Source organism: Temnothorax longispinosus, unplaced genomic scaffold (assembly GCF_030848805.1).
Source record: "Temnothorax longispinosus isolate EJ_2023e unplaced genomic scaffold, Tlon_JGU_v1 HiC_scaffold_24, whole genome shotgun sequence".
Classification (NCBI taxonomy): domain Eukaryota; kingdom Metazoa; phylum Arthropoda; class Insecta; order Hymenoptera; family Formicidae; genus Temnothorax; species Temnothorax longispinosus.
In genome coordinates this window covers 268,510-283,700 of record NW_027270058.1, presented here as the reverse complement: position 1 = coordinate 283,700, position 15,191 = coordinate 268,510, and the positions used below count along the sequence as shown (strand labels likewise).

Sequence of the window (15,191 nt, the reverse complement as noted above, 5' to 3'; positions counted from 1 at the left end):
TTCTTCAAACAACTTTATTTGTGTTTCAATATCCTTATTGTGGACAAACATAAGGAGTATGTCGGGTGGTTAATTTAAAGACGGTAGTTTAACTTTTCCGCATAAATAACACATTCTAGGTGCTTAAGTTTTAAACTTCTTTGAAGAATTTTATATATTAGTATAGATATATACACAATTTAACCATTTCATCAATAAAAATATATATATTAATTCTATTTTCACATGTATATGTATATACTTCACATTTTTAATAAATTAAACAAATTTTAGATACTTTTAATAGCCGGGTAACAGTAGTGCCTCTTTTCACTTGTACTAGACACTTTACTGACACCGTATCGCCGCGCATGCGCAAAATAGCCTAGCCCGAATCGCAACACTGGTGCTAGGTCTAATAATTCCGTTTTTCAACATCTCTTTCACTTGTCTATTCACTTCTTCCTTGTGCTTTTCTGGCAAACGGTACGGTCGGACGTTGACCGGTACGCTGCCCGCCTTCGTGGTAATCTTATGCGCGACGATATCAGTGCATGTCAGTGGTTCTCCTTCCACATGCAATACATCGCTGTAATCTCTGCAAATTTCCATAATGGTTTTCTTTTTTTCTTCGTTTAAGTGTTGTGTGCGTATCAATTTTTCGACTTTTTCGCTACGCGGCATTGTTTCTTCTGCTTTGTTTACTTGGTTTATTTCTATCTTTTTTGCTTCTTCTTGCTCTAACTCCTTTAATGTTACTTGCGGCATTAGCATTTCGACTGTCTTCTCCGTCGTATTTAGTATGCTTGCCGGACATAAAAAGTTTTCTGGCATCACTAGGCAATTTCCTATGAACACTCCTGGCATTGTCTCTTCTGCCTGTATTATTCCTAGTGAATTTTTATCGGTCGCGACTTGTACTATTGTCTCGCTTCGCGGTTTCAAAACCATTTTCTTATACGGGTATAATTTTAATGTGCTATTCCCTATGCGTATTGAGCTCGACTCGTAACTATATGACGCTCGATGTTTCTTTATAAAATCTACGCCTAGTATTCCGTCGTATTCAATCGGAAAATCATTTTTGACGACATATATCGTGTGCTTGATCTTTCTATCTTTCAAGTCAATAGTTGCTGTAAATTTTCCAATCGTATGGGCTTTATGACCTGTTACTCCTGTAAGGGCCATTTTATCCTCTTCTGTCATTGTTTCGCCTTTCAAATGTTTTACTTTTATTATTGATACGGCCGCTCCGGTATCGAACAGTAAATTTATTTTTTCGCGCTTCGTTTCTCGCATGGGCAGAGTGATTAGGTCCAGCCCTGCATGCTTTTGCGGCTTGTTCGTCATATGTGACACCTGATACTCTAACGCCGGTCGGCGCTGCTTCGTGTCCTCTTTGTCTTCCTCATCGCTATTCGCGGCTGAATTACTGTCTTTTTTTTTCGGGCCATTCGTTTTCGGGTGAAAATTTTTATTTTGTCCTCTTGGATTATTAGGTTTGTTGTGGTTTGTTCTTTCCTTATTTGGTCGACCATTTAACAGCCAATATTCTTCGCGCATGTGTCCTGCCTTCTTGCAATAATTGCAGACTTTATCTATCGCGTTTACGCGGGGTGTCCTACCGGGTTTCGGTAAGGAGAAACGGTTCGCATATCTATTGGTACGACATTCCCTTCCGAGGTGCCCGTATTTTCCGCATTTTTGGCATTGTAATATCGATCGGTTATCGCGCGGTTGCGACGAGTACGCATAATTATTTTTGGGACGCGGCGGAATTTCACTCGGCCCGTTTACTTTTTCTTCGGCGCTCGCTCCGGCAATCGCTTCTTGCAATGTTGCGAAATGCTGAGCTCGGACAAGTAACTTGATCTCGTCTCTCAATCCTAATTGGAAATTCTGTAATGCCAGTTGTTGAATAGTATCTAATATAGTTCGCTTGCTTTCTATGGTGTGATTTCTTCCCTCTATCATGGAGTCGTATAGCTCCATCGCTAGCTTATCGGCTCTTAATCCGAATGCTCTTGCATTTTCTCTGGGTTTTTGCTTGAGTGTATTAAACTCTAGTTGTAAGTGTATTGTGCTTTTGCGGCTCAAATAGCAAACTTCTAATTCCTTCTTTAGTTGTGCGAAATCTCTTATCTCTCGCGTTTGAAAGTTTATTATCGCTCTTCCTTTTAGCTTTGTGCATAGCACTGCTTCTAATAGCGTTCCTTCTTCCATAGAATTTATGTTTTTTATTGCATATGACGCGGCGCTTAAGAATTCTTGTAATTTACTCGAGGCTCCGTCGAACTCGGGTATCATGTCTCGTGCCTCTTTTAAACGTAGATATCCGATTGCGCGCTCCGCTTGGTTCCGAATATCGTATGACGTTCTTCCGTACGTTACTTCGAACGGGGGGTTACTTGGCTCGCGTCTCGCGTGAAATTCGCGGCGTTCAGGATTCGCCGTTTCTAGTTGATTTACGCGATCTTGTAAGTTGCAGATTCCGTTTAATATCTCGTCGAGAATGGAATCTCTATCGTCCCGCGGCGGTCCGGCCCGTGCGGGTATCCGGTTACGGTGATTCGCCGGGCTGCCTCTTTGTGATAGCACTCGATTAAGACGGTTTATTTCTTTGTCTATTTCCTCTGGGGTTACCCAGGTAGCAAAATGATATCTAAAAGATATCTAAAAGTTAACCGAAAAAGGACTAGGATGACTTTTTAGTTGGCTAAAAAGATTCCTCTTTGACAACAAAATTGTGTCTCATGATTACTTAAACGGCACGTAATGGATATCCGTACGCTAACTGTCGATGTCCATATGCTAACTGTAAGGCAACTTATAGCGTTTACCAAATTGGCAACATATGGTCAACCTGTATCAGTTGCCAATAGGTCAACGTAAAGTTACCGAATTGCTATACCAAAATGCTGTACAGAAATGGCTGTCATTCAACAGATGTCTTATAGATGTCCAAAAGATTAACGAAATGGCATCTAAACGGCACGAATAAATGATGTCCAAAAGATATCTTATTTATGGAATATATAGGACAGGGACAGGTGAACAATAAATGATAAAAGTTTATTGTTATCTGAAATCTGGATGTACACAATATAAAGTTAATTGTATTATCTAAAATTATGAGTACACAGTTAACAATCAACTAGTATATTTTATAACATAAAGTTGATATAATTATAATTAATATAATATATATTATATCAACTTTATATTATATTATAAAATATACCAGTTGATTGTAACCTGTGTACTAAATAATTTTAGATAATACAATTAACTTTACATTGTGTACATCCATATTTCAGATAACAATAAACTTTTATCATATAGTATATAATACAATTAATATAAATCCATATTTCACACTATTATTTATATATATATATTTGAAACTTTGATAAATATTACTTATTAAACATCCTTACATCTAGAAACTTAATATTATTTCGCGTGGTAAATTATCGTATCGCATTTTATTCAACTAATGAGCAACATGGACATTTAGAGTAAACTTATCGCTATGAGCAATGTTACGTGATGTGGGCGCTAACATTCGTATAACTGGACGGGCTACGGAGTAAAATGTCATTATCTCAGGCCAAATTAAGCCGCCTTCAATTCTACGACAATAATCGGACTCTTCTTAAAGTATTAATTCACTCTATTAATAAACAGAATTTGTGATGCCGTTAATCGTTAGTGACAATCATTAATAGTGTTCAGGCGCGATCTCGATGAGATCGCCTGAGATGCCGGGTCGCTCAGACTTGAGCTCGGCGCGGGTGTGCCTCGGAGGATTCCGGTGGGTACTCGGGAGCAAGAGAGAATAATGCGAGTGTAACAACACAAAATTTAATGCTCAAAATAACAGTGCAGTGAGAGAGAGCGATGATGGCCCTTCGTTTCTCCAGTCCTTGAGAACTATTGGCGCTTCGTGGTTGTTAAGAGCGTTGACCGGGGTCTTGCACAGCTGAAAGGCAGTCCGGCGTCGGGCGCACTCTCACTCACAATTACAAAATGCAGTAGAGAACAAAACTTTCGATTCTCTTTCCCGATTACAGGCTTGATTCGAACAGAAAAGTCCGCGAGCGAGCGAGGAACGGAGCGATCGAGGTATGATCCAAGTCGACTCTATGCTTGGTCTCGGTACGAGCGACTGACTGAGAGAGCGACCGCGAGGTAAACGCGTCGGTTTTGGGGATGTTTATTTTCTCGCGTTGTTGCTCGCTCGCTCGGTGGATGTGCACGCAGCGGGCGCGTGATCTTAGAGACGCTCGAATTTGCGCGTGAACTTCGAGCAATAAGTGAGGTACGACCGTATGAAAATACAATGAAATAAAGGACGGCGCTTTTAACGGTCTGGAACTTAGCTGGCTAATAACATTATTCGTACGAAGCTAACGTACAATTGTTCAACTTCGAACATACCGCCCGCCTCGAAACTGCGGTTTCGAAAGAAAAAAAGGGGAAGCGCGAGCGGGTATACGCGATGTGTCCTTACAATTTAACTTAAATCTAACATCAAACAAGAAAAATACAGAATTCCGCCCGCCGTGACGGCGTGAAAAACAAAGTAAACTTAATTGCTAATCGGGGGTTCGTCGACAGGTAGTACACAAATCTGCGCGATAGGCCGGCGATATTCGGAGGCGGCAGTTTTTATAGTGACTACGCGAGTAAGTCCGTCAGAGCCGGGGTGACAGCGAGTCACGCGGCCGAGCTCCCATTTGCAGGGGGGAAGGGTCGGATTACGCAATAAGACGAGTTGACCGACTTGAATTGACGGCCGTATTTTTCGCCACTTGGATCGCTGTTGCAACGTATTTAAATAATCAGTGTGCCACAGTTTCCAAAACCGCTCGGTGACGTGACGCACTAATTGCCATCGCGAAAGGCGATTTTCCGAGAGATGCAGGAGCGAGGGTTCGGGATTGACAGTCAAGGCGGAACCAATTAGGAAGTGACCGGGCGTTAGGCATTCGTAATCGTCCATCGAGTCCGAAAGTGGCGTAAGCGGCCGCGAATTCAAGCAAGCCTCTATTCGGCACAGCAGAGTGGACAGTTCCTCGAAAGTTAACATGTGCTTGCCTAGAACGCGGCGCAGATGAAGCTTGACGCTTCGCACGCCGGCTTCCCATAATCCGCCGAAGTGCGGAGCGGCCGGGGGTATGAAGTGCCAAGCGACGTTGTCCGAGGCGGTTGCGTTCAAAAAATTAGGATCGCGTAGCGCTGAGCGGTACGCGGAAGTCATTTCACGGTCGGCTCCGACGAAAGTCGTGCCATTGTCGGAGTACATAGCTTGAGGGAGCCCGCGGCGAGCGCAAAACCGTGAATACGCGTTTAAAAAAGCTGAGGTGGAATAATCGGAGACTAATTCCAGATGTATCGCTTTGGTTGATAAGCACACGAAAAGCGCGATGTAAGCCTTGCGCGAGGCGATGACCCGACCGGCGGAGGCGCGAACGTGCAACGGGCCCGCGTAATCAAGTCCGCAATGCAGAAAGCATCGAAGAGTGGGTGACACGCGAGGTTCGGGAAGGTCTCCCATTATTTGAGTGGGGATCGCGGCGCGTTCGCGAGCGCAGGCGATGCATTTGTGTATTACGGACCTGACGACGCTTCGGCCGTGGATTAGCCAAAAATCTCGGCGCAAGATATTTAAAGTCAACTGAGGCCCGGCGTGCAGGGCCCGCGAATGAGCTTGACGCACAATGAGCGTGACTAAGGGGTGGGAAGCGAGGAGTATCGGGTGACGAAACGAGAACGGAAAGGGAGATTTAGTCAGGCGCCCCCCGACGCGTAGAATCCGGTCTTTGTCCAAAAATGGTCGAAGCGCTAAGAGCGAGCTCCTGGAGGCGACAGCTTGTTTTTTCGATAGGGCGTGAATTTCCGGAGCGAACAACTCGTTTTGTATGCGTTTGAACCAAAAGGTTTTTGCGGCGTTGCAATCGGAGGTAGACAGAGCGGTGCTTCGCGGCGCGGGATTATTAAGCGGCGGAGGGGCGAGCGGCGTGGCGCGAGAGCATGGAGCTCGACACAGGTGAATGAATTTTAGGATGTAAGCGGTAACGAATCAGCTTCGGCCACGAGGAATAGCGAGAGGCGAGATCAAAGTCCGGTAGCGGATCGACGCTTTGCAGGGCCGTAACCTTTTCCTCGAGGGGAGCGTCCGGGGGCAAAGTCGTTTCACCGCACGGCCATCCGTCAGCGTCGGAGGTCAGCCATGGAGGCCCGCGCCACCATAGGTCGTGACCCAGTATCTCATCACCGAATATTCCGCGCAAGCCGCAATCGGCCGGATTGTCCTCCGTGGGCACGTGGCGCCATTCCGCGCGCGGCAGCAGGGATTGAGTTTCCGCGACTCGGTTCGCTATGAACGTTTTCCAGCGCGAAGGATGCTGTTTAAGCCAGGCGAGTACGATCTTCGCGTCTGTCCAACAATGATACGGTAGGCGAGCGAGATCGAGGGACTCGCGAATGAAGTGTATGAGCCGCGCGAGGAGCAATGCGGCGGAAAGCTCGAGCCGGGGAACGCTCAGTGGCTTGAGAGGCGCGACTTTTGACTTTCCAGCGAGCAGAGTGACCGTTATCTCACCGGACGCGGAGACAACCTTGAGATAAACGACCGCGGCGTACGCGACGTTCGATGCGTCCGCGAACCCGTGAATTTCAGCGCGAAGGTTGTCCGCGCGAAGCCCGGTCCAGCGAGGAATTTGGAGTGAACTGAGGTGAGATAATCGAGAGTACAGTTCCCGCCATTTCGGGAGGAGGGTTTCCGGGATAGCGTCGTCCCATGCGATTCGCGCGCGCCAGAGATGTTGCATAAATATTTTTGCCGTTATTGTTACTGGAGTGACCCAGCCGAGGGGGTCGTAAAGCTTGGCTATTGCGGATAAAATGGATCGTTTGCTATTCGGGGCGACATCCGACAGTGATACCCGAAATTCGAACATGTCGGTGGCCGGATTCCACCCTATGCCGAGGATTTTGACCTGTTCGTCTTGCGCGAGTTGTTTGTGACAGGCGAGGCCGTGATCGGCGGCGTCGAGATCCGATAGAAGGGAGGGGCTGTTGCTAGCCTATTTCCTTAATTCGAAGCCGCCGCGTCGCAACAATGACACGAGCTGATCACGCGCTTGCCGTATGCGAAGGGTATCGTCAGCACCGAACAGCACGTCGTCGACATAAGTGTTGTCGCGAAGAATAAGGGTCGCGAGAGGAAAGTTTTTACCTTCGTCGCGGCAAAGTTGCTCCAAAACGCGTAGGGCTAGATAGGCCGCACATATCATTCCGTACGTTAATGTGAGCAATATGAAGGCAACTAACGGCTCGAGGTATGACCGAATCCAAACGATGCGCTGATAATTCACGTCGCGAGAATCGACACGAATTTGGCGATACATTTTCGCGATATCAGCCGAATAGACGTAGCGGTACTGGCGCCATCGCATAATGATAGCTGTGATCTCGCGTTGCAGTTTCGGACCGACATGTAAGTGGTCGTTCAAGGAAGTTCCGTTGGAGGTGACTGACGAAGCGTTGAACACCACCCGGAGATGGGTGGTAGAGCTGCCTTCGCGGATGACGCCGTGATGCGGAATATACACGTGTTGCTCGGTTTGATCCGAAGGAGCGGTCGCGAGTTGCATGTGTCCTAATCGTTCGTACTCTTCCAAGAACTCGCGATATTCCTTTTCGAACGCGGGTTTATCCCGGAACCGGCGCGTCAGGGCCTTTAGCATTTGTTCGGCGCGGGGCCTGGATTCGCCGATGGAGATCGGAGGGCCCTTTTTAAAGGGGAGACGAACAACGTATCGCCCGTCGGGGTCGCGGTAATGAGTGGCGCAAAAATGCTCTTCGCAGAGAACGTCTTCGGGCGCGGGAGTCGGGATTTGCGGAAGCTCTTCGACCTCCCAGAACCGGCGGAGTTCCGCCTCCAATGTCGGGGAATTGAACAAATGATGAGCGGAAATACTCGGGAGGGCGCGATTGACCGACGAGGGGTTAGAGCGGTCGTCCCGCGAGGACGCATCGATCGGTCCCGAAATGATCCAGCCTAAGACGGAGTTCTGAGCGAGGGGCAGCCCGGAGTTTCCCTTTCGAACACCGTTTAGAATTATGTCGCTGTAAAGATCTGCGCCGATTATAATGTTGATGGGGCAGAGACTGGTGGGATTCTCGTCTGCCCACTGTAGATCGGACAAGTGAGATAGGGAAGAGAGATCCATGCTTTGTTTGGGAGTGTAAGAGGTCAAAGATTTCAATATGAGCGCGTTGGTTGATAAAGACGGAACGAGAGATTGGCGCGGGGAAACGGAAACACGCGCAATGTGCGTAAAGGTCCCGGCGTGGACGCCGCCGACGGCGGAGACGGAGATCGGTTGACGAACGCGCTTCGCTCGTAGAGTTTGCGCAAGGTTCTCCGAGATGAAGATCATCTCGGAGCCTTGATCGAGCAGGGCTCGGACAACGGCGGAACGACCGGATTCTACGCTCACCGTCACCCACGCTGTCGCTAACAAAACCGACGGTTTGTGACGCGTGGTATGGGAAGCGGACAAAGAATTGACATCGCATTTCGGGTCCGGCGTTGCAGTTGACGAGCTGTCGGGCGCGTCCGCTTCGGCTAATTTCGAGGAAGAATCCGTGTTGACGTGTAGCATAGAATGATGTTTCTGTTGGCACACGCGACAAGAGTATTTGCTCGGACAAGCTTGGACAGAGTGCTTCGCGCTGAGGCAGTTGAAACAGCGTTAGTGCTGCTTGACGATGTCGCGACGTTGACTCGGATTCTTCCCGCTGAATGTGGGACAACTGTTAATGAAATGTTGCGCGGGACATAAAGGACACTTTGCTTGTGAATTCGCGGAGGCGGTTGCGCTGTGGACGCGCGAGGCGGTGGCGGCTTTCGGAGCAGCCTTAGTCGGAGGCGAGGGGGAAAAGTTCTCGAGAGCGCGAGTGCGCGAGTCCAAGAAACGGCGGAGATCATCGTAGGAAGGCGGATCATCCTTGTCTCCTTCCTTTAAGTTCCACGCTTTGCGAGTGACCGGGTCGAGCTTCTGCGCGACGATGTGAACCAACATGTCGTTCCAAAGGTCGTCCGGTCGGCGTTTAAGATGTTCGAGTGAAGCTATCGCGACATTGACTTTGTCATTTAAGGCGCGTAATTCGGAAGCGGACTCGCGCGAGAGAACGGACAAATTGAGAATAGAGGAGAGATGCGCGTTGAGAGATCGTCGCTTGTTCTCGTACCGCATAGTTAGCGTCTGCCACGCGATTTCAAAATTGTCGGCGGTAACCGCGATGTTTGCGATGCATTCGGCAGCGCGGCCCTTCAAACACGAAGACAAGAAATGCATGCGCGTGAAGTCGTCGAGCTCCTTGTTCTTACGGATAAGCGCGGTGAATCTATCGCGGAATTGCTCCCATTCATCGTAATTGCCGTCGAAAGGGGGCAATCGAATGGGCGGAAGGTGAGAGAGAAAAGGCCGAACCGTCCGTACGCATGGTCGACGCGGCGAAAGAGTGATTGGGACTCACTACCGGTTCCAGCTCTTCGAGGCACTCGGCCATGTAATCCAGGGCGGCTTCGTAGGCGGCATTCGTCGTCTCGAACTGGTTCTCCTTGAAGTAGGGGAGGGTCGCTCGCACGTCCGCGGGGATCGTCCTGGCTAGGGCCGCGTGGCCGTTCAGGAACTGGTTCCAAGTCTCCTTGAGTAACGAGATTCGGGAACGGATTTTTGCGGGAGAGAGATTGTTTCTCCCGATCCTCTTGAAATTCTCCAGAAATCGCTCGATGATTCGCTGGAGCTGCGGCTGTCCGCCCAGTTGCTCCGTCATGTTACACTAGAATGTCGCTTCTTGAATCTCTTGCCTGCCTCCGCACGCGCGCCGAATCCGGCTCGAAGGACCAAATTGTTCAGGCGCGATCTCGATGAGATCGCCTGAGATGCCGGGTCGCTCAGACTTGAGCTCGGCGCGGGTGTGCCTCGGAGGATTCCGGTGGGTACTCGGGAGCAAGAGAGAATAATGCGAGTGTAACAACACAAAATTTAATGCTCAAAATAACAGTGCAGTGAGAGAGAGCGATGATGGCCCTTCGTTTCTCCAGTCCTTGAGAACTATTGGCGCTTCGTGGTTGTTAAGAGCGTTGACCGGGGTCTTGCACAGCTGAAAGGCAGTCCGGCGTCGGGCGCACTCTCACTCACAATTACAAAATGCAGTAGAGAACAAAACTTTCGATTCTCTTTCCCGATTACAGGCTTGATTCGAACAGAGAAGTCCGCGAGCGAGCGAGGAACGGAGCGATCGAGGTATGATCCAAGTCGACTCTATGCTTGGTCTCGGTACGAGCGACTGACTGAGAGAGCGACCGCGAGGTAAACGCGTCGATTTTGGGGATGTTTATTTTCTCGCGTTGTTGCTCGCTCGCTCGGTGGATGTGCACGCAGCGGGCGCGTGATCTTAGAGACGCTCGAATTTGCGCGTGAACTTCGAGCAATAAGTGAGGTACGACCGTATGAAAATACAATGAAATAAAGGACGGCGCTTTTAACGGTCTGGAACTTAGCTGGCTAATAACATTATTCGTACGAGGCTAACGTATGTGACGATACGCGTATTCGTCACTAGCGCTACGGCCCTGACAGCCACCTAGCGCCTATTTCAACGTGCACTCCTGCGCCCGAGTGGTGGGATAGCCCGAGCGGTGGGACAGACCGAGCGGTGGGGCAGCCCCCACCGCCCTCACTCGGGGTATAAATAGGGGACTCGAGCCGACTCGAGTCACCAGTCCTGTCCGATTCCTGCTTCCGACACGACCACTCTCCGAGACCGCTTCTCTAGGTTGGGTGCCCCCAACCTCGTCCTCCGTACAGGGAACGGGTGCCCCCAGGGTACGGGCCTCCCCAGCTGGGTGCCCCCGGTTGGCATTACCTGCCCTCTCCTGCCTCTGGGTCGGGCGCCCCCGACCCTTTCCGCCGTACGGAAGACGGGTGCCCCCGTCTTCGAGCCGGGTGCCCCCGGTGTACGGGCCGCTCAGTCGGGCGCCCCCAACTGAGCTCCTGACCGTCCTACCTGATAGATATAAGCCGCGCCTCCGCCCGCGAATCCGTAAGGCCACCGGGCCTCCGTGTTTGTCCGCGAATCCGTCTCGGCTAGTTGTGAACTCGTCTACCCGTCCGCGGGACTGCCCCGCATCGACCCTAACACGTACACTGCGGCTCAGCGGAGCAATACACACACACACACACACACACACACACCTACACGTACGCCCTCTCTCATTTCTGTACCACATAGTTAGTAAGAATAAAGACTATTTAGTAAAACCAACCAGTGTCTCCACGTTTTCTCACCCTGGCCTGGCGAGCGAATTCCGAGCGAGAAAACGCGAACGTTACACGTACAATTGTTCAACTTCGAACAAATAGAATCTATTAATATCTATTAATCATTAATATTATTAATATCTATCAATGTATTATTAATTATAATTTATTTATTATTAATCACTAATCAATGTATCGTCATTAATACGCCAACAATATAATCTTAATAATAATTTATTATTATTAATAAAATCTGCGATAAACATAAATTTATATTAATTATATAACTTATTAGAAAATCTGACAATTTTTACGAATATTAGCTCGCGTTATTATTATATTCGTGAAATAAACGATTAATTCTTAGCTAATTAGACACTATCGTGCTGACGAAGTTACGACAAAGTTACAAGTATCAAATCGCCGTGTAGTGTGAACGAGTTGTACCTATGGCAGAGATAAAGCTTGTTTATTAGCAAAGATCTGAAGCATACTTCCATTTATCGACTTTTCGTTGATGTAACAACGAGCAAAGATGAATTCGAAGCTTAATCAATTACAATAAAAACGTGTGCTGGCGCTAAATATTTCAGTGATAATGCTCTATCAACTAAAATGTATTGCGACTAATGTACAGTATTATATGTACGATAAATTAATAAAGTAGAGTGACTAATACTAAAATTTCAGTGCATTGCGGTGCACATCGAGCTCCAATCTCTCAGATATCTGCTGTCTCTGTAATTTACAAGTATGCAAGATGCTTCCGCGACGATAAGCATTTGATTTTGCTCTGTCAGCATCTATATTGCGTGTATAGACTTTTTGACCACTATAGGAAAAGTGTTGATTAAGCAGTGACAGGATACCTGAGTTATGAAAATGTATGAGCACTAATTGTGTCTCTTCATCTCGTGACGACACAAGTATATATGGAGAAAAAAAACAAAATAGTTATCTCTTTTGCGTACATGTAATTGAATATGCTGGATAAAAGAAAAATATCTCGTCGAGTGAAGAAGTATAGATATTTTGTTTGCATTCAGTGCAATCAACTACAGTACAATCAACAAACAAAATGTATTTAATAATTTAATTTCGTTGCGTTGTAATTTCACAACTGTACGTAACGGAATCATCTTGCATATTACATAAACCATCGCAACAAAATAGTATCTAGATTCTCTTTGCTTTTTTCCACCCTTTCTTCAAAAATAAATACCCTATAAAACTTTCGTGTACATGGGATATTGTATGCGAGCCATTGAATACTATATTGATATTTTGTGTTTGTATGTGTATGTATGTGTGTGTGTGTGCGCGCGCGCGCACGTGCGTCTGAGCACGTGCTAATATTATTCAGATATAAATGTAAATGAGATCGTGTAAATAGTGAAGCATAAAATCACTCTAATCGTCTCACTGTCAGAGCAACTTCAATATTTATCTTATAAAAAAAGGCACGCGTGACGCATATTATAGACACAGGTACAGTAATATATATCTTGTACATAAACAAACAAATCTCACATGAGCAAAACACAGTTGCATATAAACAACAATATCACATCCACTTATTTTATATGAATATTAGATTTTGATATCTATATTTATCTTATTTAAAAAAAGGTACGCGTGATGCATATAGACGCAGGTACAGTGTAATATATATATATCTACCAAATACAATGCTGAATCCATATCACTGATGTTGAAGATTTTGACGTTCACGACGTTTATTTTCTGCTTTTTTTCGATCGCCCCCACGGCGAAGCCACTCGGCGATTCGGTCTTCGACAGTTTTGATTTTTGTCCCTTCAAATGTGTTACGTACAACATCTGAAAAAGTAGACCATGAGACGTGGTAACTTTTTTACGGCGAAGAACTTAACAAAAGTGTTATATGCCATGTACATACATACCAATTATGACATATGGAAACGTGAACTTGGAGATTTTTGGTTTGTTCTCAGCTCCAAGGGTCCAAACGACTTGTTGAGTTAAATCATCTGTCATAACTACTTCCATTGCATATTTCACTGCTTTTTAAACTGATTTTCCGCCGATGTCTTGAATTTTTTTCATCTAGAAAATATCAACAATTTAAGAAACTTAATTAAATATTGACGAAACGATGTATCAGCACAGTTTCACAATACTCGTATACGTACAAATTGATCTCGCATTTGTCCATTGTCTTTGAGATCACGATCGAATCTTTGTAATTCGTTAATATCAGTGAATGGCATCTGGGGGAGAAGTGCATAATGATGACGATCTATACGCTCTACTGGGTTATCATTTCTTCGCCCTACTTTCAGCAACTCATTTAGTTTTTGTAGAATGCAATTCTCAAAATCCTTTCGTTCCTGTCTACAACCATCTGAAAAATAATATAATTAATACCCACTCGGCATGTTATATTGCTGAAATATTAAAATGTTCGGGAATGGTGCAGAAATAAAAATACATATTATTTTAATACGTGCTTTTAATATTGTACATTATTTTAAACATTTCAGCTTTCATTTTCTGTCAGTAAGTGCCTAATGTCTCGGGAAACTCAGGATCCCAAAAACCTTTAAAAAAATTATATTTATTATATATATATATATATATATATTGTCACGACTTTTTGCACTCCCGGACCGCTCCGGGACGTGTGCCGGATCAAAAGGACTTAGGAGAGCGGGATGGTTGGCCTCTCCAGTGATTTCCTCGCACCTCCGATACTCCACGAAATGTTCCGAATGTTGGGCGCCAGACGCGTACATTCGCGTCCACGAAATCGCGAAAACCTAAACGAGACGCAAGACGAAGTGTGGAGGTGCGTGGAATCGGCTAGCTTGACCTAATCACGGGCGGGGTTAATGAAGGGCAGCGCGATTTTCGGCGGGGTGACACGTTAATTTCATACTCAGTCAGATAACAAAAAAAATAACATTTATTGAGTACTGGTTGTCGAGAAAATAACAACGTTTATCCATCCGGCTTCGATCAAACACAAGATAAATTTAATAAATAAATCAAGAATTTGAGTCTCTAATAAACACGCTGAAGGCTCTATTCTCAAACAATTAATAATTCGAGTCGACAATTATAATACGCAAGAATACTACACTTAATATCACTAATGAGAGTGAGGTTCAACGCAAAATGTCGCGAAATAATAGTACGTCACGCTTGGATTGCGTGAAAACCACGTCCGGAACCGTACGAAAACTCTGTCGCAATGATATCTTAACCTAACGCGAGTGATTTTGCTCGGGCGCAACGGGGAGGCGCCGAGTCATTTAACCAAGCAAGTCGCGATATCGCTAATAACCACGGAACGCCATGAAGAACTACGCAAGTAACATCTAAACGCACGAAACGTGTGAACGCCGGTAATTTCTTAACGCGAGTACAAGTCTAACATAATTAATCAATCGGCGGGAACGACATTCGACCGCAATTAACAATGCCATCGACGTCCCAACGCAAAATTCGAGGTGGTCGCGAGTAGGGACGCCATAGGACGTAACGCAAGTAATACCGGACGCAAAGTTTCTCAACGCGAGAGCACAATTATCAACCCGTAATAACGAGATCCGAACACAAATCGATACGCTAACACCGACGCTCGAACACAAGAATTTCCCGACGCGAAGAAACTGTAACGCAATTTACGAAGTACCGGCCCGTAGGCGGCCATACCCCAAGGTCACGAGGACAACGCAATATACTCGCGATATCGAACTCATTAACGCCTATCGCGATTTCCAGGGATTCGCCATAACGCTTGTACCACGGTTCCGCGGCCACGATACCATCCCGAGGCCCTTCGCTCTCGTTATCGATCGCGAAATTACACTCGATCTCAACGTG

The 15,191-nt window shown here is 46.5% G+C and overlaps 3 protein-coding genes and 1 long non-coding RNA gene across 4 annotated transcripts; all 4 read right to left on the bottom strand.

Moving 5' to 3' along the window:
• Window positions 1–4,573: 4,573 nt before the first annotated feature.
• On the bottom strand, window positions 4,574–5,290 carry LOC139824028 (uncharacterized). The gene has a single exon (XM_071796515.1). The coding sequence runs from the start codon at window positions 5,288–5,290 to the stop codon at window positions 4,574–4,576; it is 717 nt and encodes a 238-aa protein (XP_071652616.1).
• A 691-nt stretch (window positions 5,291–5,981) lies between these two features.
• On the bottom strand, window positions 5,982–6,947 carry LOC139824027 (uncharacterized). The gene has a single exon (XM_071796514.1). The coding sequence runs from the start codon at window positions 6,945–6,947 to the stop codon at window positions 5,982–5,984; it is 966 nt and encodes a 321-aa protein (XP_071652615.1).
• A 126-nt stretch (window positions 6,948–7,073) lies between these two features.
• On the bottom strand, window positions 7,074–8,657 carry LOC139824026 (uncharacterized). The gene has a single exon (XM_071796513.1). The coding sequence runs from the start codon at window positions 8,655–8,657 to the stop codon at window positions 7,074–7,076; it is 1,584 nt and encodes a 527-aa protein (XP_071652614.1).
• Window positions 8,658–11,421: 2,764 nt separating this feature from the next.
• On the bottom strand, window positions 11,422–13,632 carry LOC139823994 (uncharacterized). The gene is made up of 5 exons (XR_011734963.1): window positions 13,496–13,632; window positions 13,247–13,409; window positions 13,005–13,163; window positions 11,509–11,771; window positions 11,422–11,465 (listed from the first exon to the last, which is right to left on the bottom strand). It is a non-coding gene; the product is annotated as an uncharacterized lncRNA (long non-coding RNA).
• Window positions 13,633–15,191: the final 1,559 nt, after the last annotated feature.

Bases quoted from the DNA above. Each gene is read 5' to 3' on its own strand.
- LOC139824026 (XM_071796513.1), bottom strand. From the start codon at position 8,657: ATGCTACACGTCAACACGGATTCTTCCTCGAAATTAGCCGAAGCGGAC.
- LOC139824027 (XM_071796514.1), bottom strand. From the start codon at position 6,947: ATGTTCGAATTTCGGGTATCACTGTCGGATGTCGCCCCGAATAGCAAA.
- LOC139824028 (XM_071796515.1), bottom strand. From the start codon at position 5,290: ATGTACTCCGACAATGGCACGACTTTCGTCGGAGCCGACCGTGAAATG.